The sequence below is a fragment of the Sinohyriopsis cumingii genome, unplaced genomic scaffold, assembly GCF_028554795.1.
Source record: "Sinohyriopsis cumingii isolate HCF-2022 unplaced genomic scaffold, ASM2855479v2 utg000426l, whole genome shotgun sequence".
In the NCBI taxonomy this organism is placed as follows: Eukaryota; Metazoa; Mollusca; class Bivalvia; order Unionida; family Unionidae; genus Sinohyriopsis; species Sinohyriopsis cumingii.
This window is the reverse complement of record NW_028315897.1, coordinates 9,272,968-9,299,179: the sequence shown is the minus strand read 5'-3', so window position 1 is coordinate 9,299,179 and position 26,212 is coordinate 9,272,968. Positions and strand designations below refer to the sequence as shown.

At 34.9% G+C, this 26,212-nt stretch overlaps 1 protein-coding gene across 5 annotated transcripts in view; it reads left to right on the top strand.

The window, feature by feature from the left end:
• Nucleotides 1–17,251, top strand: part of LOC149774153 (E3 ubiquitin-protein ligase TRIM71-like) — a 105,761-nt gene extending 88,510 nt beyond the window's left edge. For 3 of the 5 annotated variants that reach the window (XM_089945832.1, XM_089945831.1, XM_089945830.1), the window contains 4 exons: nt 3,694–3,717; nt 9,097–9,120; nt 16,694–16,717; nt 17,165–17,251. In XM_089945832.1, coding sequence (XP_089801958.1) covers nt 3,694–3,717; nt 9,097–9,120; nt 16,694–16,717; nt 17,165–17,236 — 144 coding nt within the window. In that variant the 3' untranslated portion in view covers nt 17,237–17,251. Of the gene's footprint in view, nt 1–3,693; nt 3,718–7,593; nt 7,665–9,096; nt 9,121–16,693; nt 16,718–17,164 lie in introns of those variants that run through there. The other 2 variants (XR_016417067.1, XM_089945833.1) reach the window with 2 other exon arrangements.
• The last annotated feature ends 8,961 nt before the right edge of the window (nt 17,252–26,212 follow it).

The following is a 26,212-nucleotide window of genomic DNA, read 5'->3' as shown; positions in this document are numbered from 1 at the left end:
GTACCGATAGTCTACAAACTGATGGTGTACAATAACATTACATATGCTGATGTACCAATAGTCTACAAAGTGATGGCGTACAGTACCATTGCATATGCTGATGCGCCAATAGTCTACAAAGTGATGGCGTACAATACCATTGAATATGTTGATGGGCCAATAGTCTACACAGTGATGGCATACATTACCATTGAATATGCTGATGTGCCAATAGTCTACACAGTGATGGCGTACAATATCATTGAATATGCTGATGTACAAATAATTTGAATCTGCCTTGGTACCACAATGTCACAAGCAGTTATGTCTTTGAATGAGCCGTTTGTATTGCTCATTGTGTAAATCGGGTGGTCGTCGTAAAAGTCATTGACGCCACTCTCGCGAATATATCATTGACATATGCTTGATCCGAACCGACGTCTGTTCGGACTAACGTTCATCTCAAGTTTACGTGGATCATATTTACTCTTCCGGTTATAACACCCTGCAACAGTTGTCGTTAAATTAATTGTTAATACCATCCACGACAGCACGAGATTACCGCGCGAATGGTTTACAAAACCAGCTGAGTAATATTTCACAGTGGATACATATTCCAATATATAATCCCTCACCGCCACCACTAATTATCTCAGTATCATATTTGTTAGGGTCTGTCGTGACATGTCAGACTTTGGATTTGGATTTTTTAAACTTTGCTTTAACAATTGTCCAGTCATATTGGTACGATGTCTGCAGTGTGGCAGTTTATAGTGATGTCTACTGGGGGCATAATACCACAGACATATAGCCTGAAGTCCCACCCTGTGACATTATCCTGACACCAGGCCGACCAGCCCTAACATTAACCCCTTAATGCTGAGCGCCAAGCGAGGTACCTGTTCGTACCATTTTTAAACTCTTTTGGTATGACTCGGCCGGGGATCAAACACTCCAGCATCCGAGGTGGACGCTCTAACCGTTTGAAGGCGAAAAGAGTGAAAGAACAAGGGACAGGCTGTAACAAATATATATTTGAAACTGAGATGTCTGACATGTTATTTCTAGCAATAACCAGCATCAGGCCGTACCGTTTCATAAACAATTAGGAGTATTATATTGCGGAAAACTTTGCATCTCCTTAATTTTTATCTCTTCAGTGTATAGAAAAGACAGAAAATCTGAAATTCAGAGTTTTGAATACGAGAGTACCCTATTATAGATTAGTTAAAATCACCATAATTCTTGAATAATCGTTTCAAGTCATGACGTACAGCGTATTCCCATTTGCGAATATGAGCCTCTGTGTGCACTATTGTTTTCAGCGCAAATAAGCGAAGTTTATTTCACCGTGTCAAATATCAGATTCATCATATCCTTTTAGGAATAGAGAGCGAACAAATAAAGAATAAGTATTAATACATATGTTTTAAAAAATACTTACACATCATGAATTTTTGCATAAGCTACTATATCATCGCTAAAAGGTATTTGGTAAATATATTCTACTACGATCCATACCGTTATGAGTAATTGTATCCTACAGTGCACACCTGTTCTTATTTAGGCTCTCATGTTTTTATTATATTGTATGTACAGTCTGGAGGCGCAATAATATAAAGTAAAACAAAACACAAACTCTAGTATTTGATGTCGGGAATGTTTTCCTTTATTGTGACCATGTAACCAACAGAGCACTGTACCAATTAAAAGAGATGATGCTAGTCACCGAAAATCTGTTTGTATACAGTTTGTATCTAAGTTGCAAAATATGCACTCTTAGCTAATCATTTAAAAGTATTTTATGGCGGAAACACTGTGTTTGGTGCATTGCTATTTCTTCCAAATAAAGAAATGAGAGAAAGTTGGAATTTGGATATATAAATACGAGGCACAAATCCTCTGTTCAAGCAATAACTTGCATTATATTTACATTTACGAATATGTGCATGCATGTCTGTTCTCCATTTTGGGAGGAAATAAGTGAAGTTTAAATTACGGTTGCTAATATCACATTCATTATATTCTTTCAGGAAGACAGAGAGAAAAAAAGAAAGTATAATTATTGATATCTAATTTCTTCATATTCCTCCAGAACACATACATGAAAGCAATCCTAAACCAATTGAAATGTGAAAGACAAAGTTCTAAAACATTTACTGAATGATATGGTGCGACTCAAAATCATGAGACGTCCTCAACAATAAGCATGGTCGTAGATACATTAATGTTCAGATCTGAAGAAATCTTCTTTAATACACATCAATCAAAATTAATATGGTGAAAATTGGCCTATCTATAAATGTAAACTGTCCAAAATGTACATATTTCATAGCAAATTTGCTAAAACGTATGTTGTGCAGTCTATCAGACATCGTCCAGTATACATACTCCACCCCTCTACTATATTTATGGCAAAACTTGTCATAGATGAAAGTGCGCTTAATGACACATTGAGGAAAATTTGTTTGAGCCTCTGAAAATGTATTAAATATCTCTGCTGATCTATCCGTTAGCTCAAGGTTTTTCATGGATACTTTTCCTAAATAACTTACGTGATTTTCATGAAATTGTGCAAACCCACTTGTCCTTTGAGATAATTGATCCTTGATGAACATGGTACCCCTCGGACATCCAATATTGCCGTCGCAGTGGCAAAAGCTTGTGATCGCTATTCCTGCTGATCAAATGGTCGTACGAACTTGGACTTTTTCTTATTTATGTTGTTGAGTATATTTTATTTGTATTGCGTACCTGATGTTTGTCTTGATGGTGATTAAAAATTGTGTATGTCTTTTTGTCATGATTGCAGCTAGTAAACAATATTTTTGTTCCAATTTGAGTTTAATAGTTAGTGGAATCTTACATCAGTCAGTTCGGTTATTGAGAACAATATATTGCTACATAATATGGTTTCACGCATTTTAAATGGAGGTCAAATAAAAAAAATATTAAATATTGATTCATATCAGTTTTTTGGGGTATCAGCGTTTACTACTGTGTTAAGATAAATTTATAAAACTATTATTTATGTAAAGTATTAAATGGAAATACAAGGTACTCATTGACAGTTTGGACTAAAACACTACCTTGGGTCTATTAAGATTATTTGTTTGCTCTGTCCAACCAGAAAGTGCAGATTTGATGATTCGTCGTTGTATGTACCGTAGTAACCAGAACGTTTCATGAGATGATGATAATTATTGAAAACGTTTGCTTGTTTGTTTCTGGACGTATACATATTCACATTGTGCCAACGGAATTTGAAGTTACATATTAACCTTTTAGCCCATTATTCCGTATCCCTTTCGGCTAAGAAAAGACGGAAAAGTTTGAATGTATGACAAACTTATTATGTGGTTACTCATTTCAAATTAATCGCGGAAGTTTATGGTATTATATTCTGTTTGCAAGATTTTACCACATGCTTTTAGCGAAACTATCATGCGTTTATACTTTTGTGGTTATATTTTAATAACCACATTTTACCTAAATAACTAGATGCAATGCATGGCAGCAATCTATGTAGCGCGTTGCTCGTTTATGTCAGCATGATACAATAAAGAAAGAAAAGTTAAAATTCAGAGACTAAAACACGAGAAAATCCCGACAGTGTTTTTTTTTTATTATTGCTTATCTATCTGTTCAGGTAATGCATTTGCAAATATGTGCACCCTCACCATGTCTAATATCTCATTTATTTTATACATTCAGGAAGAAAAAGCTAGAAAAGAACGAGTGAGTATTAATATTCGTGATTTTATCCAATACGTACTAAATATGCACTTTTTAGCTCTTTAGATGCAACATATAAAGACACTGTGTCAGGTCAGGTCTACCTTTAAAGGTACGATACATTCATGTCAAAACTTCCGCTCAATGATACATCGTAAAAAAATATATGCTGTATCGTGTACACTTTAGTTACGTATCTAGATCCATGCTAATAACAAAATACAATGTCTCCCTTTATTTTTATTTTTGCATGATCAATTTCACACATAGCAAAGAAAACCTATCCGAGGGAGTAAAATTTATTCATTACATCTGGTGGTCAATCCCATATATCAAGGTTTTCATGGATACCTTTCCTAAAGTACTTAGACAAAACTTTGCAAACACACTTATCTTTTGAGCTAATTGATCCCTGATTAACATGATGCTGCTTTGACATCCAACATGGCCGATACAGTGGTAAATTATGTTGATGGCTTCTCCTGCTGAACATATGGTCATGTCAAACTGGGGTTATTACTGATCATGACCTTATGTATATTTATTTGATAAGCGTTCTTGACGTTTGGCCTGATTGTGCTTAAGTTTTGCCATGATTATAACTAGTAAACAAGAAGCTTATTCCAATTTGAGTTCAAGACTTTGTGGAAATTTCTATCAGAAGTTTTGTTATCCAGAACAATCTATTGTTGCAAAGCATCGGTATAAGTATATAAAGGGAGGTTAAGTTAAAGCAATTTAAATACCTATTCATATCAATGTTTGTGAATCAGAATGTACTACTGTGTTCATATACAATTCTAAAATAATTATTTCGTTTAATTATTGAATGCAAAGACAAGGTACCAATTGAAGGTTTGGACAATAAAAAAATATCTTGGCACTGGTGAAAAATAATTCAACGAGAGCTTGGATTGCAATATTGTGGTGCATCAGGACATTCAATAATTTTGGCACGTTAGGAATTTCAAGACCCTCGGAATATCATAACAATCAAGACTATTGAAATTGATTACTAATCATTCTGTATTTTATATTTGTGATGGAGCATTTAGTATTATTTTGGATTTAATTCATATTAATATAAGTATCTCTTAAATGTTCACTATATATTATAAAGTGTTTGTTGAACTTTTCATAAATTGCTGCTTTTGCTTCCCTTCCTATGTTCAACGGATAAATACACGTCTTATAATTTCCTAAATTCACTTAGTTTTAAGGAAATGGCACGTCATTTAGGACTGCTGTAGGTTTGAAAACAAACAATATAATAAAGTTAGTAGCTATTCGAAATGATTTTATGTCAAAGACATCATGGTCACAGTTTTTCATTGAAAGCAATGCAGTAGTTGGGTCACCATAACCTCTATCTGATTTTATTTTGGAGTAATATGGACCATTCATTTTGATAAGCTCTATGTCATTTATTGCTGATTCTGCCAAGCTTATCCCTATTAAATAATTAAGAGACGCATAAGATGTTCTGATCTTTGGCAATCAGGTACCTTATCTTTAGCTGAGAAATCATATTGCGAAAGTGTTCTTACTCCGAGTGTAGAATGCTACTTTATTCTACTGTTGAATTCTGCTAACCTAGCAGTCTGTTACTTGTATATAACTTGTTAACTGAATTACTGTTTGCGTTTCTTCATCACTTCTACCCAATGCGACATTCGCTGATTCATATATCCCTAAACCTACATGTTGTCCTTGATATTATGACACACTCAAACTAATTCTTCTCATAAATATATCTAAATAAGTTTCAAATTATATAATATCCTCCCCTAAGATTTTTCAAACATAATTTCAGTTGTATGCTGCGACTTCTACAATCTGTGTGATATGGAAGGGATACATGCATTTATTATACGCTCATTTTTCTCCGTTAATATTACATAATCAGAATCGTTCGGTATTTTACGATATTGCACACCTTCATATTGCACTCACGTGCAGGACACATGTGCCCAATAGTGTATTTGGAACTACTTTGTAAACAAATCATGTACACTCGTGTAGCAGATGCTTTACGTTTTGGTTGACTAAATTTCTTTCTGAATGAAAAAAGCACGTTTCGTGGATGGCCACATACCAGCTACTTTGCTACATTCCGCGTTAACTTTTTCATACAATATTTGTTTGATTTTTGGCGATAGACGCCAGATTTCATAAAATTGGTGGGTACCTACAAATAGCACGCAAGTTACAAGGCATAATATGTCTCCTTTACTCTTAATAAGAACGGCAAAAAAATATACTTAGAATTTTACAGTTTTACATCCTGAATGTCCTCAAAATATACTTTCTTAGTTCTGCAAATCCGAATTACATGAGCCATGTCATGGGTTCCCAAGCTTGATTACGCATTTCGAAATTGTATTGTTATTTCAACTATATTCCAAATACAATGACATGCTCCTTACTGCACTCAAAATGAAATAAACATTAGATTCCATAGCGTCGTTTTGATCATTGCTTTTGAATGATTTCATGTTTTTCCACATTATGAATTAAAACATTCAATGGCAGAACAGAAACACATTTGCAGATGACAACACGCTGCTCCATCTCCGCTGAAATATGATGTACATCATGTAGAATTGGCACATATATCCAGTCCATAATCACAAAATGTCGTAGAAGATACAAAAATGCCAAAATATATTCATTGCAGATCAAATGGAAAAGTTGTTGCAATTCACATTTATTCACAATAGGATTCCAACTTTCAGTTTTAAGTAGACCTAAACGCAATAATCTTTCGAAAGTTATGTCTAGCGCGCAATTAAATTCAAATTTATCAGGGTGGAGTTAAATGCGCATTAATGATGTTGTTGTTGAATAAGGATGAATCTACGCTTGTGTATTTAGTTTGGAATACGGCAAACATTCAGTTATCTTGTTTCGTGTAGCGTATTTTTTTTTACATAATTAAGCCTTAGGAAGAATAAACAAATGAGCATATAATAAATAGGTTACGGCATTTTTATGGGAAAATATGACCTCGTTTTATCGGATGGATATATTGCACCACCAAGGTCGTGCAATATTTCCATCTAAACAACTCGTTCCTATTTCCCTATACAAATGCATTAACCTATACATGTAAAGAGAGAGAGAGAGAGAGATAGAGAGAGAGAGAGAGAGAGAGAGACACACACACAGATAGGCACTTATGTGTGGATATACAGAGCGTCCAATATTGAGACATCACTATGCATATATGTATACATTAATGTTTGGTTGATTTTGGTGTATAGATAGACCGTATATTATATAGATGAACTGTACTGCATACTCATTAAGAGACGTTCAGGTGCATACACGTTTGTGATTTTATTAAAACAGCAGACGTAAGAAACACATTTATACAATGAAGTTGTTTTTCTTCGTTTAGTGTCTAAACGTTCAGGATAAATGCAAATTCATGTGTTGTCTCGATCGAATATAATGAGACCGTTTGTTCATACGTCTGATGAAAGTTTCAAATGGCAATTATCCTGCTGTTATGGGCATGATAATATATAGAAAGCAAAAACAAAGAAAAAAAAACCGTTTGAGAACAATGATCTTTGTTTAAATACCAATATGTCATACAGAAATACTAAGCATAATTTAAGATGGGTATTGAGTTTTTGATCCATGTTTTATATTTTGTTATTCCTGTTGACATATTTCACACGTTTCTACATCGGACTAAATTTGCATTTCATCATAATAGTGGTAAAATCAAACATTTGTAATAAGCAATAAGGAAGGGTGCACAGTTGTTTTTTTATTATTCTGGTTGAATTGGTAGTGAAAGGTTCTGGTTTGCTTTTTATTTCCATTTTAGTCTAATCGGAGTTCCTCTTTATAACACTGTTAAAAATTTAGATGTAGAAAGAAATTGCAATGGGATCCGTAGTGAAAAGAACGGTGAAAGTGGGCTGACAGCCACCGTGGAGGTAGAATTTACATTTCTCGCCAATTTTTACAATGTTTTCTGTTCATTATGCTCTCCTTCTACCAGGAATCTCTTATTTTGTTTATTGAATCTCTCATATTAGATAATTATCCAGATGAGATATCACGCGGTTACAATGACAGCCAGTCTCAATGGAAACTGAGAGGCGAAAAAGATATTGATAGCATGACTGTGCGATTTATTACCTTATTTATTCTCATGCAGGAATCCCGGTTGACCGAGTGGTCCAAAGCGCTTGTTTTTACAGATGACCTCTGTCCGAAATATTCGAGTCTCGGCCTTAGCCGATGTGGTTATATCATAGAGCTTCCAGTAGGTTATCGTTGATCGATGGTACTCGTCTGTTTGTTTTTTTCTTCCGGATTCGTTCTCCGCCAATGATAGTTAGTGCAATGTATTGCCTATCCTGTGCCAGGAAATTGCGTTAAACCCAAAACAACAACAACTCATTTTCAACCACGTATTAGGCATCCTTGTGTGACAAGCGTATAACATATGAGAACTTGGCAAGAAAAACAGAATGCATTTGTTACCATTATGATGCAATCCAACACGCACGGAAATACGGGCAACAAGACAAAGCTCTTTATTTGACTGTCCAGTGGAACATATAAACGTGATATCGAAGTGCATGCATTATATATATTTATTATAACATAATTATACTTCGCTCACAGGGCACAGGATATTGCATGAATACTCTTTCAAATATGTATCATTGTTATAAATCTCACCCTCTATAACGCGAACTTCATAATGCTTATGTAACGAATGTTGAATGCTCTAATGTACTTTCTTGAATTTGAATTTAATTCTCCTAGTTTGCCATAAGTTATTTAAATGTTACTATGTACTATAAGTGTCCACTCCAATATGAAATCTCGTGTGAAAGAGAATGAAATCAAGTTGTCAAATATTTCGAATCAGATGGTGCTAGTTTGTCTTTAATATTATTTGCGCCGTTCGAGGGCTCAGTTAGTTAAAAAGAACAAAAAAAAAAAAAAAAAAAAAAACGGAAACATTATAAAGTGCACATTTGGATGTCATTGCATTTGTTGTATTATGAAGGAGGGCACTGTGCCAGTTATGGAGATTATATTCGTCACTGACAAATCACTGTCTATTTCTCTGTTATGTTGTGTCTAAGTACCAAATTTGCACGTTTTGTTAAACATTTAGAGGTATTGTATGTACTTAGTAGTTTTAAATAGTTTTAAATAGTTTTTAATAAGGGAAATGTTTTTGTCTCATCAAAATAAGGACTGGACGGAAATTTAAAGTTCGTAGTTTAAAATACGGGACAGTCCCCGTACTAATTTAATTTAAATGAACGCTATTGTGGGATAATATCTGGAATTAACGACCCGCATTTCACTTGCATTTTAATATAAAACAATATTATATTATTTCAGGAAGAAAGAGAGAAAAAAGAAAGAGTAAGTATTGAGATATCCGCTTTCACACATTAAGACGAAAAAACGCAATGCATAAGACTATTATTTAATTGCTAAGACTAGTGAATTTATTAAAACAAAAACAAACTATTTCTCGAATTTACGTCGTATTTAATCGAACATTGCAACTGTTAATTATACGCTTTATGATCTGGAAAGATATAAAACATGCAAACAAGTTTTCTGTCATGTCATTATCCATATAGCTATACCACTTACAAAACAACCATTTTCCCGTGTGCATTTCACCTGCTTCAGTATATATTCCAATTATTGTGTTTGTTCGAAAAGTAGTAGAATTTTACTTGGTTGCAAAACGACAATACTTTGCTCAATAAATACATTTAGACGGACTCTTTGTTCGACTAATTGATCGAAAATGAAAATTGGTGACAATCTGATCTCCATTATAGCCGATACAGCGTATATCTTGAAAATCTCTCTATAGCTCAACAAACAGATATATTGAAATGGTGGTTTCAAAAGAAGACCTTGTATTATATCTGTCAGATTCTAAATGAAATTCGTGTCAATATGATGTCCATATTATGGCCATCACAACCTCCATGTTGAAAATCTTAATATTGCTACTCCTGAAGGAAAAGATATACATATACGTGGTTTTCAATATAAAACGTCTTATGGTGTCTAGTTGACCATACATGAAAAGTATGTCACTCTTATTTGTAACATGGCCACAACAATGAACACCATGAACATATTAGTGTCGTTGTTCTTCCAGAATGGCTAGTAGTACCAGCATAGTGTTTCCAATAAATTAGCTCCTATGATGTCTTGTGGATCGTTTGTGTTTGCTCTGCGCTTAATTCGGCAATGCTTTTCCCGTGAAAACTGTTTTGCCTCGATGAGGGTAACAAGATTTTGAGAACATTCTAAGCTGTAAACAAGAGTAATTTTTTTTTAAAGTTCAAATTTAGTACGATACCTGAATAAGTCAGGTTGACAACATTTTCCTATGACATATCAATGTCCAGAACTCAAATCCATGTAAATATGTTTACATACATTTAATAATTATCCTAAAATATACTATAAAAACAGAAAATATAGTTATCCAATATTTTGTTTACCAAAAAATAGTCATTAGTCAGATAGGCCCAATTTCCTATTCTCAATTATGGAACCACAAAAATATACATGATCCTAGGCACTACATGTAAATAACTTCAGTGGATTGTATTTAGTGAAATGTCTTGGTGGATAGACTACCAAATGTTATATACGAGACGTCTGTCGTTGTCGATCATCTGTGCCCTCGAGACCTCGACTGATGTCGCCTTGAGAACACCTTTGGTTGATAAAAGTGTTGATCCCAGGAAATTAACGTCATATCCACCCAGGTTAGGAAATGTTACCGTGAGTAGTAAAGTTTTATCAATCGTGCTAGGATTATTAGAATTTATAACGCGCGTGTTGTATTTTCTTTCAATACATGTGGACGGCTGGTTATTCTACATGGATCAATTGATGCTGCCATCTGTGAGATTCTTATTGCATATCCTTTACACCTGAGAGAGAAATATTGTAATAAGCTCTAAAATGGTGGAGATAAACACCATGTAATAATTTAGCAAACATCACAATGAATTAGTTTCGTCAACAGGAAGATGTCGTTGGAGAAGACGTAAGTGCTGATCCTACGAACGGGCCCCAGGGCTGGATATAATCACTGAAAACCCGACCCCGACACAAATGATATATGATGCTTCGAATAGATGCAATAAGAGCCATGCCAGACAATGCGAGGAGGAATGGACAGAGTCATTCGATACACAATTAAAGCCAGTTATGCACATATGAGGAGTTTAATTAAAACAAACAAACTTGATCAAGGCCCAGAAAATGCTATTTGGCAAATTTAGTAAAATTTGGTAAAGATACGAAAAGGTACATTTTATTTTATCCTGAGATCGGCGATGCGTTTCAGACAACTGTATTTCAAAGCAAGGAACCATGGTTCATGCTGGATAAAACGACATGGAAAGATCCGTCAGTTGTAAAACTCTTTCTAAGTTATTTCTTTTCGGGAATACCCCGCGAAGGTAACCGTAGAATACACATATTAGGGAAACATTTATTGGCCCTGGAACTTGGTCCCGGATTGTTGGCGACGTTATCACAGCTCATCCTATTTTTTCCATCGACAATTGGGGTATTTTATATAACATAGTCATCTACATAACGTAGCTTGCAATTAGCATTTTCTTCATCGGTTATAGTGCAATGTTGAATAGTGAGGATCGAAGGCGATGTTGCCGTCACATTTTAAGAAAATAACCGATCATAAGTAAGGTCTCATCGGTCTCGAAGAAATACACGTCAATATAGATTATTTAAATGCCCCTAGAGAGGACACATTTCAAACATGTATAAGTCCATATCATAATAAATCAACACAAAGTTTTATCACAGATGAAAGCCGTTGCGGAGCGGTATTGCGATTATATTTCATTCCTGTGCCACCATTATATCATGGGCAATATAGGTAGTCAATTTTATTAATCTGGCGATGGTAATATAAATTCTAACTTCATTAAAGAGAGCATCAACACCAACACCATCCCCGACGCCACCACCTTCACCTGCCCCATTACCTATCACCACAAATCGCCAACCAATGGACGTGTATCACATGAACCTGCTCCGCCATCAGCTGTACCATGAACCATATTTTATTAGTGACTAGAAATGCTCGTACAGTGCTCACAGATTGGTTGTTATACACTGATGTCACTGCTGATGGATCTATTCGTTGTTAATTTTCAAAGATGACAATGTGTAATGTCAGAATAGATGTTAGTAATCTAATCGCGAGTTAATCATCAATATAGCAGTTGGATGTACTGCATGAAAATGATACACTGAGGTCGTTAACGAAGCTCAGTTACAAACGCAGCTACATAACAGATGATGATGATAATATATAACAAAATGCCAACATCTGCATGATCACTAATCCGCGACAACAGTGTTGGCGGTGGTATCAGCGGATGAGCCCTTGGGGGCGCCGGTTTTATTGACGTTAGGATCAGATTAGATTCCGATGGCGATTTAAAGGGCACACATTCAATTGTCATTAAAAATTTTGAAAAATGATTAAAATTAGGTTCGTTGAGAATGCACGTTAAAGTGTAATACACCTATATATTAGCACTGACGTTAGCATCAGGGACCTTGTTGCAGTCAGATGCGTCTGCCAAAATTGGCACTCACAAGGCAAACTTAATTTGACGCTGTTAAAAGAACATACGCGTTGACAACGACTTAGAATATAACCAGGCACATGAGCCTGCTCATAGTATTCAATGGGTGCATTCGCCTTTCAACGATAAATTGTCCATCCAGATGTATTTTCCGATTTAGCGTCTGGAGTGTGTGGGTGATTTGGATTGTCAACATAGCTTCAACAATTTTGTAGTCATCACGCTACGATGTCTGCAGTGTGGCAGTTTAAAGTGATGTCTAGCACTGGGGTATCATGCCGCAGGCATGTAGCATGATGTCACACCCAGTCACATTATCCTGACACCATGCCCGCCAGTCTTAACACTAACCTTTTAATGCTGAACTCAAAGCGAGTGGACTGCTAGTATCATTTTTGTAAGTCTTTGGTATGACTCGGCCGGGAATCAAACCCTTGACCTCCCGCATTCGAGGCAGACGCTCTAACCACTAGGCCACCGGAGCGGTATCTCATGATTTTGTAAAAATTATAATTTGGAGTGTACTTCTAAAGATCGGTTGGAGTAATTTCGTTGATGATCAAACAGCTTCATATTGGTAAATGATTGTATGGGGCTTAATATTTATCCAGCTTGATGACGATTCGGATATTTCTCGTCAACAAGCGCCGGACTATATATTGGGAAAATACGAAGCGAATGCCCCAGGAACCATTTCATTATTTCGCGTGGCGATGTCCGTCTGTGCATATTCTCCGTTGTCGATAAAGATTGCCATCGCTTGTTTATTGTCCAGTGATTCTCAGCACGGCACTGCTCACTATTAGATCGTCAAAATATAACCGAATTAGTCAAGATCACGCTACGACGTATCGACGCATTTCAGAAGTTTATTTACATCCGCATCAAGATCCGAAAGGCTTTTCGCTGGGTGAATATCATTTGTGTCTGTCAACGATGATCAGATCTGCTCAGCTACCCACTGGCTGCATTGTCATCCTCACCTTTATGTATATATTTTCTCCGTCCAGTATCACGTTAAGTCTTATTTTGGCATCATAACATGTTTAACTTGACACTGACCGAAGTTGCCTTGATGGATCCTGTGAAATTATAAATATCAATCGACACGTGTGGGAAAATTGCGTTGAGGGAATTCGCCTTTGTCGTCAATTGGATAAATATACTCGCTGGGACCACATTTGAGTGTAAAACCTGATGTGATCCAATTATTGTACTGACTATTTTCGCCGGGTATTGCAACATAGATGCACTTTCCTCTTTTATTCAAGAACACGAGTTAAATTTCAACGTAGTTTATAACGCCTGTGATGCGATGTCGTCCCTGACTGTCCCTGAGGAATGATTATCATGTTGGAATCTCTGGGGAAATTATACGGGCTGAGGTAGACTTCATATATATATATATATATATATATATATATATATATATATATATATATATATATATATATATATATATATATATATATCAACAGCACCTCTTGGATTGATTAAAATATGATCAAATACTCGTCCATGTGAATCAAAGAAATATATACCAATAGTCCTCATCGGGCTCCCATTACGTGCTTGCAAACTGTATTTACTTGCGGAGCAGTTATTCGAGGAGCGGGATTATAACGTTACTAATCTTCGTTTGAGCGGGCTCAAATCGGGTTTTATTATCGAGCTGACGATAACATTTCTTGAGGATGCCTTAAACTATGTTGAAGTTTCGGAAACGTTCCGTTGAGTTAAATGCGTAACTAAGTCGATACTACGTCCGGACGGGGGAACCATATATTGACTGATTGATGTAAACAAGAACATAATCACAAAGATTATAATTTCCGTACGGAAAACCAGGTTCGTAAACAAATTATGCACGGATCAGGATAAATCTGCACGGCTGCTTGTCTCGGCAGTTTAGACCAATTTAGGTAGTTTCCAGATATGCGTGCGTTGAAGTTTCTCCGCTGAAAGTCATTATGACATCCACCCTAAATGTGTTGCCACTAGATGGCAAAACTATAATGTCATCCGAACTGTTCCTGCTCCAACAGATAATACGAATGTAATGTCAAGAAATGTCACTGAAACAATATATAAACATTATTATTTGACAACCCCCGTGATAGATACGGAGTTGTTTCCACGAAGGATCAAAGTGTAGAAGACTTCGTAGCACCCTTGACAAGATTAACCGGTAAAAATAAAATCAAATGCAACCCAAAAAAAAATCGAAACTGCTATGTCTTCGTGCTTACAGTGGGATGGAAAAGATTTCAAAAATAAGTACACTGAATTCACTGCGATCAGCAACCAGTTGTGGGAGACCGTAGCGCTTAAACTATCACTTAAAACATCGCGCGGTATAGTACTGACTTAGATGGTGACGCTACCACCATCCAGATGGAATGCGGTGGTACTTGAAACAAACATTGGAGCAATACGCTGATAACGATGTTCGAATTATTTCGAATGCGAAAGAATTGAATGAAATATAAATAAATCACACCGTATTCAGTAATTAGATGTGGGTACATTTGAATTACGTATGGATATCAGCTTCAATTCAGCGAATCCAACACGATGGCTGCCCCGTGGCCACTACCATTTAAACTGCTAATGATACATAGGTGATCTAAACAATTATATGTCATTGATTGAAGTTCCTGACGGTTCTGACTGACTCACAACTCAATTAATCATCAATACAATTATAACTTTCTACTTCGAAATCGATGCATTAAAAACAGAAATTACCACCGGTAATATCAAAGCCAGCGCGAGAGAATTAGATACTATATTCATTAATATTTTTAAAAACGAGCTTAATTTGATATGTTTCTGGATTAATACACCATGTTTTGAATAGTACGTTTCGTATTCGTGCCGGCTTAGATGTGACACACACGTAAATCACAATAGGCAAACATAGCATCACTTAAATTTCGCGGATTTTTATCGAGGTAGAAGAATCGCATTTCAGTGTTGGCATCATTATATATAACACAGCAGCGATCACATATTTTTAACCTGACAATGGCATTAGAGCGTAGACACGCTAACATGTACTGCCGTTGTAGGCGCTGCGCTTATATGCGCGTAATACAAAAGCACAACAATACATACTGCTTTACAATAATTCAAAAACATCAGTGCTCTCGGTCCTTTGGTATCCCACTTCACTTCATGTTTATAACAGTTTTTCTTAGAGCTGTCGACCGTGTATTCTCCGCAAAATTTGCGCACATGCTGCACGTAGATGACGATGTATCCATTGTATATAAGATACACGAGGCACGAAATTTATCGTTGAAATCGGGGATGTTACTGTTGATTGAGAACTATCTGAATAGGAATTGTGCTAAGTCAGCACTGTAAACTTGTGACTAACATCAGCATGGTTGGGAAAAGGCTACCAATCACGTACCTAGTCGATATTGCTTATGATAATGAAAATTTCCACATTTTTAGTAGGAAATTAGCCTAACCAGCCCGAGGCGATAGTGAAAACATGTTGTGTTTTTAATATGTTGGTGTCATCTTCGTCCTTGATGGCAGGGTAATGTGATGTCTAAGGCGCCAAAGTGTTCTATATTTATAGGAAATGTTGAATTGCAATCATTGTAAATTGACATCGAGAAGCTGATTTTCTTTAATAAGCGGCGTCTATCTCTATGCCGATGGTAATGTTGATTGGGATCAAGGAGTTTCCATGGTTATAGGAAATGAAACCAAACAACATCTGTCGACATGGAAATACATTTTTGCACTGAGGTATAAATTGTTATCTAACGTAGACTCAGATGCTAGTACGTTCGCCTTCTACTTGATTGATGACCCCAAGCAATTTTCGTCATATTTTTTCCTTCGGAGAAACTGTATTGATGACACCTGTCGATGCGAAAACAAACAGGAAATAAATAACCATCTGATTGTCGTTTCCATGTGACTGATGGAAGGGTTAATTGTGCTAATGCGACTTAACCATCCGCCAGTATATCAGACACATTAGGATGTTATGTTTCAATAAAAATATAAGAACATATAAATATATGTTTGTTTGTTGGTATCTGTATGATTAAGTAAGTCGGTTATGCATATTTTATGTGGCACAAATAAATGGCGGCTTTTGTTTACTTTTCAGAATAAAGGCAAAGAAAAACGTTCAAATACGGATATTTACACATGACACAACCTGTCTAGTAGAATACGTTAAAGGGCAATTACTGTGGAATGCTCGGCTAAAGTAGCAGCATTTGTACAATTGTACTTGTACGTCCATTTTAGAGTTCAAATAGCAACGTTTGTTTCTAATATGACCTTTATGCTATTTTTTTCAGGAAGAAAAGCAGATACAAGCATATGTAAGTATTATAAATATATGTCCCCTCAGTCTACTATAAACTAGTTATGTATTCTATATGGTTCGCAAGACACGCACATGCATTAAAAATAGGTATTCGTCAAAGTTTAAGTTATACTTTACTAAAAAGTAACGTTACCGTTTTATTATCATGTACCTTTTTCATATTTTGGATGAAATTTCAATAACATTATTTCAGATCACACCAGGTTATGTAAATGCTTTAGAGGCCCGCATAATGAGATTATCCTCTGTCTGACTCATATTGTACACTAAAACATTTGTAATACAGGTTTATTTTCTCTACCGAGAAAGGGATACATAATTGTTTAATACAAATATGAGAAACCCAATTGAAGGCGCGTCCTTTATTTAGAGTTTCGTTCATGCTACACCACCGAAAGTATATTTCACAGTTTCTAATATCAGGTTTATTGTGTTTTTTTAGCGCTCGTCGTACTGGGTAAGTACTAAAATGTGCACGCACACGCATTACATGATATATGTTACTCGAATTTAAATGTCATTTGACCACTGATAGCAAAGCCATCAATTCATTTATCATGTAATTTAAGTATTTGGAGTATAAGATGATTATAACAATATTGTAGGTTACATTAGAGTCTACTAAAGGTTTTTCTACAGCGTATATCGAAGTTTTCTTTTATATGATTCATTATCACAGGATGCGTGTCATAATACGGGTAAAACTATTCTGCAGAGTAATAAAGGCGTACACTATTATAACAAATAAGAAATACATAGTGGACAGTGAAGATTATAACGAACGTATGCTCATTAGCAAGGTAACGACCAGACGTTCTTCATTATTGCTAAGTAATTATGAACTAATCATTGCATAATGATGTATTCCCCCTATATTTGCCTTGTAAAGCCTGCATTGGTTTAGTTGATTTCATCTTCCTCAAGGGTATATTGACTACCTATCATTGATTATGTTTACATCATGTTTATGTTGTAGAGACGGAAATATGGTGTTATTTTTTAATAAATTGGAATAATACTTATGTATCACCATAACAACTGTGTCTGTAGATATCTAGCCTCTATTTACATTTAGCTTCTCTGTGAATTCTATAGACATTTACCTGAAATTAGTAATTGTACCATACATACTGTACGTACATGTTAAACCTGGTGGTAAGAGAGGAATATGTACTTTGTAAGCTTGGAATATGTTTGATAGTATTAATCTTCTTTACACTTAATCATCTTAATCACATTTGGGATCCACCTTTTTGCGTACTTGATCACATGATCTGTTATTACGATCAAGATCTCTTAAAATGAAAACAAATGTCGTGCTCTCGAACGAGTCTTTCATGATGTGAAATGTTATTTATCGTATTCCAAGTCTTAACAATTTGTACATTAAATAACAGTGCCAACTGCATAACATGTGGTAAAATTAACAAGACATGTAACGTATACATCGATATCTCTATCCATATAATTTCATATCGTTTTCTTGATACAAGTAGCTGTAGTTCTACTAACGGATTAGTTTCTAAAACACTGTTATAATGGATGTTGGAAAGAGACCTATTCTGAAAAAAACGATAGAAAGACTATTGTATATATTGCCATGCCACTGTTTGAAACACTGGAGCTATAGTTATATCCTGGTCATAATTAATGTCTAATTTCTTCTTCCTCCGAATTTGTAAGGTTTAAATTTGCATTGTTTAAAGAGGCTCGGTGATTGCCCTGTCTAGTACACTTTTGTGAATATAATGTCAAGTCTTCTATTTATTGATGGATCTAACTTCAGAGCGGAGTTCTTCTTTAGCATTACTTTGATTAATAATTTATCAAATTAGGTATCTTTCTTTGCTTCAAACCGATGCTAGGATTCTTGTCATACGGATAAGCATCGTCAGGTAATGACAACTAGATAAATCGGCTTGCCCATAACTCTCCAAGAGAGTTGAGAGTTGAGGTCACATAGAACTATTATTCCGTTTGCTAAAGTTTCAGAAATGCAATCCTGTTTAAATATTTCCTTCCATGAAAACATTCTCACTGAATTTAGAAATATCAAACTCTGCAGTTTTCTCAAGGTTACTAAACTGTACTATGTTGTACATTTTTATTTTCACTACTTCGTCTGCAACAATTGTTTAACTTTCTTATAATTCGTGAGTGACAGATATTCCCAGCCTTGTGACCACCAGACGAGTTCCAGTTTCTACGTATCTACTGCGTTTCGTCATGAACACATTTTTGTACGGTTATTTGTTCAGAAAACGGATTACCCTACGAACAAACCCATGTTATGGACAGAAACGTAGATCCCTCGTCCTACAGTCTGTTTATCACGCTATCAAAAACAACTCCAATAACGACATTCGTCGCTCGTTCGACCATATGCAGTAACTTTATGAGTTTGGAGACTATTGTTTTTTTTTTTTTCTTATTACATGCACATCTGTCTTGTCGAGGTTCTCTTCCATTTTACATATTTTGTTATATGCCCCATTCCTTGTCGTGATTTGCACAAACGGCAACAACATGATAACTTCAACTATTCATAGCGATATTGGCCTTAACCACGATATTGCAATGCAGTATGGTCTGTCAGAGATTTAGATGCTTTCGAGGCAAAACGTATACAATATTGTTTCAATTCTTTCATTGTTTTGAAGTGGCTTGCTAAACTAGTGAGTAGATACTGGCAACATGGTTCCTAATGCATACTATTTATATTAAATTTAGATTTTACAACTACATCTGACGTTCAATTTTTACAAGCTCTAGACACAATAATATCGCAGATGGACTTTCAGTACAAGATTGATATTCCCAGAACACCATGTCCCTCAGTCTTCTTCAAATTTCACTGTTAGCCTACTACTCGAATGTGAAAGGATTTAAACACGGGATTTATGCTGTGCATGAAATTAAGCTCCCCGTGTATAATCTATTACCCATTGAGTTACTGTAATGTCTACTCAGTTTAATAATCAGTTGATGTACGGTGAATCGTAGGTTGTCCATTTTTCGTTCCATGTCATTTGCTGATACGTATGGTCAGATATTTGACGGCCAAAATAATTAATTTTTAATAAAGTGCAGCAAAGATCATTGATTGCTGAACCATAATCTACGTATGTTATAAAATGTTCGTTTTTCTAAATTCGATAATAGTGGCTATTGTCATCATCGACATATTCCTCATATTATAATCATGCACAGATAACTGGTGTCTAATAACCTTTCTATGAAACCATTTCAAAATCTGACTGCTCATACTAGACAAATTTTTAAAATGTTTGCGTGTCTCGCCTGAATTTGCTTTGTTCCATCATCCTTTCTAATACACTTGTTCATCTCTACGCAACATATGTTTATTTGTATCCTTCAGATAATAACCCGACATTAATATGAATTGATAACAGTTCTGAGCCTTATTTCATGTTAGTTGTGGTTACTTATATTTTATGACGTTTATCCCTTTTGTTGTCGTGGGAGCTCATGTTGTTGAGATGTTAGCGTTTTGTTCCTGCAGTTGCTTCTACAATGTTTCTCATTTTGACGAGTCATGATAATATTGGTAACCTTCCTCTCCACTATTAGTGATTACCATATCTTCTTCATCCAAAAACCATGTTCACCAATGCGACAGCTCAATCGGACCCTTTTCAAGTTCATATGTTTGACTGAAATTAAGACCCGAAGACGTGTATATATATTTGAAAACTATATTAGTCAGTATAATAAGTCATGTTACATATTAAAAGGCTTGTCGCCAGTTGAAACCAGTAGCATAACCACATGTCAAAAGTATGAGTTTCCTAACTCAGCATCCTGTCACGAGAAACTTATGGAACTCCCAGAAAGCAAATTGGTCCGAAAGTTACCCAAATTAACCGTTTTGCATTGCTAAATATTATCTTCCTAATTTCTTAGAATATATATTTAGCAGAATCAGATAAATACTTTAAGGAGAGAAAGTGGTACAAAAATGGTGCACATAAAGCGAAATAAGGTGAATGAAAAATTATCAAGGGTAAATGCCTCAAAATCTGTTATGTATGAAAATGTTTATTATGTCGTGATGGAAATAAGCGTATGATGGACATTCTGGATCTGAAACTGTGTCCTTATGTTTCTGAACTTGTATCTTGTTTTCTTATATGATGTAGTAACATAATTATGTATATCTTAAACGTCCAAACTGGAGCCATACATCTAGTTGTGTTGAATTATTATTTGAGAAGATTTAGATATTTCAGTTGCTAATTGGAATTACGAAGTACCCATACACTTCAAGGCTAAATTATTTTGAAATTTCGTTGAGTTCATTAAAAACATTCTGGATTATATCATTGTGCAACATCAAAACTATTAAAACATTATCACATTTGAGGCTTCTGGTACATCATTACATTCAAAGTTGACTTCGTTCGGAACACCACTGGTAAAAAAATTGATATACTCTATACTTCTGGATTTGTGATAATCTGTTCTGACTTGTGTGTTAGTAAACAATAATGTTCTTTCAAATTGTACACATTGTAGGTAAAGGACATATATTCTGTCTAGTATTTTACAAAACGTGGTGATTTTCGCTCTTTTCCGTTACTAAGTTTATGACGACAGGGTCGTATTACTTTATAAGCACAATTATCATTATCTGCAAAACGTATGAACAATTTGTAATCATACAAAGTTCAGAGGAAGTTTGTCCCATATCCCAATATTCGTTCGATGCTGGCACAATCAAAAATATACTAAAACTTACGAATTAGGAAAACGTTTGCATTAAGGCCCATCGTATCTTGCAATCTTGAGTATTCGCATATTCCAATAGTAACTTTAATATAAGCAAGAGAAACATTTACATTATGTAACAAACATAGCGTTTATCATAATTGTGTTGTAAGCATTACTAAAGGCATTATTGCATTGAGTATCAAGTCCATCAGATACGAAGAACGGCGTTAGGACATATACCATATGTATTAAAACATTACTAACATCGCAAATGAAACTATATAGGAAGAACGGGTCTAGAAACAAAATAATTGCATGAACAGTTTTGCAACAAGTTGTGAATCCTCTGGAGACAGATTGTGACAACTCGCAATAACAGAAAGTAGGAGAGAACATAATTTAAGTGACTATATTCCAACTCATCCATATATAATTCAGTTAGAAGATGCAACGAACATCTGCATGTGCATTAGGTGAATTCACCTTGATCGTCCAGAGAAAGGCGCACACGTTTACAAACATGTCTTTTATTGGTTCCTGTAACGATGAGACTATACACTTTCGCTTTACATACTTTGAATGTGGAGTGAGTCAATTGCACAAAGAAACCTTCCAGATTCATTGTGTCCAGTTGATGGTGTATGTTGTCATCTTACTATAAGAGCAGTATTTCCATCTTATTCGGAACGAATCCGGATTGAGCATAAACTAATATTAATCCATGCAAAACGGGGCTATGAAGCATATTCCCTTCCAGGTACAAATAAGTAACAATATATCCATAACGGTTTGCCATGTGAGCTTAAAATTACCCTGCCTGAATATATCTTATGTATGACAACGTTTACTACGCTGTGGAGCAAACTAGTTCAACATTATTATTATTCACGATTTTACTCTTGTTTGCAAACAACATACCCCTCTAAGTGCCGATGCAGCATCAGAAAACATTCCTCTACTAGAGTGAGTATCGGTGGCTGTATCGTTAGTTTAAGTACACAAAATTAATAGAGATATAAGTATGTATAACTGAGGCATATCAGCCCTGATATGTTGACAATGTGAAGTGAATGGTTCTTTACGATGGTTTCGTGATGATATACTCTATTCTGTGAGAATGATTCTCGTTTCCATTGAAAATGCATTATTAGTTCCAAGTAAAGAAGGACACGATTAGTGTGCCCATTCTTTATAATTATTAAGATAACAGACCTTATCTTAGTAACAAAAAAGAGATCACAAGTGAAATCACCATGAAAGCCGTACTGTTTGTTTTAATCGAAACTTTCTAGACATGAATTCATATATTACTGGTTTTAGTACTGTTTATTTAATGACGTCCTAATTCATTTGTTTCTTGTACTTTAATTTTGGTCTTTGTCATGAAAGAGCTTCTTTTTCCTTTACAATAGCACGTGTTCTAATTATATTTTGGATGAACGAATAAATGCTAACTGCATGTTTTATTTCCTTTTAGGGAAAGGTAAGTGCCTACATTCACGATAACCATACATCATGACGTAACGTAAGTAAATCTACATATTTGTAAAGCATTATATTTACATTGGATTAAAACTGAAAAATGTTTTCTAGTATGAGCCAAACTTATCACGAAACATTGAATCGTTCTGGTTGCACTTGATGAGTTATCTATGCAGTTTTACATTAAAGGTACTGTTAGTTATTTGACAGAACATTGTATCGTTCTGGTCGTACTTGATGAGTTATCCCTGCAGTTTTACATTAAAGGTACTGTTAGTTACTTGACAGAACATTGTATTGTTCTGGTCGTACTTGATGAGTTATATCTGCAGTTTTACGTTAAATGTACTGTTATTTGACAGAACATTGTATCGTTCTGGTCGTACTTGATGAGTTATCTCTGCAGTTTTACGTTAAACGTGATGTTAGTTATTTGACAGAACATTGTATCTTTCTGGTCGCACTTGATGAGTTATCTCTGCAGTTTTACGTTAAATGTTATATTAGTTATTTGACTGAGTATTTGATACATGTTCATCTTATAATGCAAACATGATTGACAATCCTGTTTTCTCTTTTTTAAAATTAGTAAAGTCCCAAATTATGCTCCGTGAATATACAAAGCTGTTGATTAGGTGCATAACTATGTAGACAGTATTATAAGCTGTAGCCTGCAGTTTATTGTTTTTCGTTAAATGAGACACGTACTGTCTCAAACTTAAAGGATGTACATTCAAATGTAACTGATGGTGCAAACTTTAAACATTTTCGTTCCAAAATGAACTTTTTTAAGATTGATTGAGTCGTAGAGAGAGACACACAGTCGTACATCAGATAAACATATGAAGGTAGAGTAAACAACAACACCATTGTGCTATTACTTGTTGCCATCGAAATTTGATTGGACATTTGAAGCTGAATACCTTTGTCGGAAAACTTGTAGCACAACAAATACACTTATTTTTCACATTTTTAACCATTATAGAGCTATTATTTATCCAATTAATAGATAAAGAGGGATAAAGATATATAAGTGGTGCTTTACCACTAATTATAGATTATGATATTGTACGCTGTAAATTTACGTTGATAAATAATACTTACAGATTGACAGTTGATATTATAATCAAGCAACATTATTCCAAAATTATTTTTGATTAGTTGAGTTTTAATGTTTTGAAAAGGAATAATACAATGTTTGAACTTGTACATAGTTACTATTTGCACATAATGAAATGTATTGCAAAATGTACCAAGCATAAAGACAAGTATAATTTGATGTTCTAACAAAAGAAGAATAAAAAGTAGTGCTAAGCGAAGATGGTATTGTGAGAACAGACAATACAGGCAGAATGAAGGAATTAAAAATACATAATTTGACTTGAACAAGATAATTACCCCACACTCCAGACTTTGAGTCTGGGTTGGAAATATAATATAACCCAAAATATCTCAGTTATAGTATATCCCATTAAGACAGAATTAAATTAACTTACACACCAGCACACAAAGATGCATAACTTAGAGTGGAATTTGTTCCACTTGAACTGGGTCATGACAGAGTTACGATGGTCCGAGTATGGTAAAGAGAAACCTTTAAAGAGATAACTCTTTGAGTTGTAGTGTGTGATAGTTAAAATTAAAAAGGATAACGTGTTATAACTTCTTTAGGATATCAAATATATTACTGTCTGTAGTATATCCATTTTCCTAGTAATAAGGAAGGCTAGCATTATAGAATTGTAATAAATTATACAACTTTAAATATGAAGACTGCCATTTACTAGTTAGCTGCTTACAAAGTCAATACATCTGCGAAGATGATTCTCATGTTTATTAGCCAGGTGACTTTACTCTCCCTCTCTCTCTCTCGATCAAAAATATATACACAACATTGACAGTTACCATCAGTTACAAATGACCTGCTTGCATGTGAAAATAATAAACATTGTCAAAATAATTGAACTAGGTGCTCTTAAAAACACTAAACCAACCCTGTGCCCCCATTCAGAGTTTACACTATAGCATTGCCCTTTTAATTATTGATATGAGCTAGTGGTATAAAAGGAAACCTAAAGATGTTATTCTTGTTTTGATGCTTAAAGCCATTTCTCGGTACACGATAGGCAATACATGGCTGCCAGTATATGTGGTGGAGGAAGAAACTCCAGTAAGAACCTCCTACTCACAGGAAACTACTGGTAGCTTTCTCACATATCTATATTGGCCTAGTCCGAAGCTAGAACCCAAGAGGGCAGAAGTGCAATGTCAGTGATGGAGATGGCGAGCGCTTTTGTTGACTCGGTCTACCGGTTCCCGAAAGTTACAGAATGAGAGTTTTTACTTCATTAATTTAAATGTTTTAGAATATAGCAAATCTACGTTTAAGAAATTCAAACCCCAATAGTTAGCTGATTTGGTTATTCTTTCTTTCTTCTCTTTCTTCGAAGCTTAGTTTGTAGGTAAGTCCGTTTGGTTCCATTTTGATCTCCATCATACAAGAGGTAGTCAATTCTGAGGGCAACATCAGTCATTGACATTCTTCTTAAAATCATTAGAAGATGAGGTACAACGCTTATTATATGAACAACTTTGCCAGTATTAAAATATGGGGTAGGCTATATACTGTCCTTCCTATGTCAAAGTAATGTCTGCAAAGGCTATTACTTCTTCTGTCTTGTTTCAAATAGTTTCCCTCAAAATCTTTAGAAGTGCACATACATTTTAATATATTCATATCGATTATTTAGAACAATCAATTTTATTTTACCTGATTATAAATGACGTTTATGTTCATCATTTTGAGTATTACCTTCATGCAATATCATTTTGGGACTGTCCAGTCTATGAATATTGAATAACAGTTTATAGGGAAATGATCTCTGAACTATTTAAATCATGCTATGTTAGGTTTGCATTTAACAATGACCCTGCATTTTTTTGTTGTAAAAAAAAATATTCAAAAGAATATATTATGATCTTGCAAGTGATTAAATCATTTAAATTCAATTTTGTTGAGGTCAAAGATTATATTTTGTTTGTCTATTTACAGGCGAACATAGATCTTGTAGAGTGAAAATAATGCTTGTCATTTTCATCCAGATTATTAATGTCTCCAACATGTTTCAAAACAAACAAATTCCCTATTAGTGCATTTTTGAAGTATTGATCCTACTCTTGATGCTTCTAGCTATAGTTGCCAACCAGTTTTAAAACGATTAGGTTGCGTAATGCTACATGTTAAGGATAACATATTAAGAGAAACTCATGGAGTTTC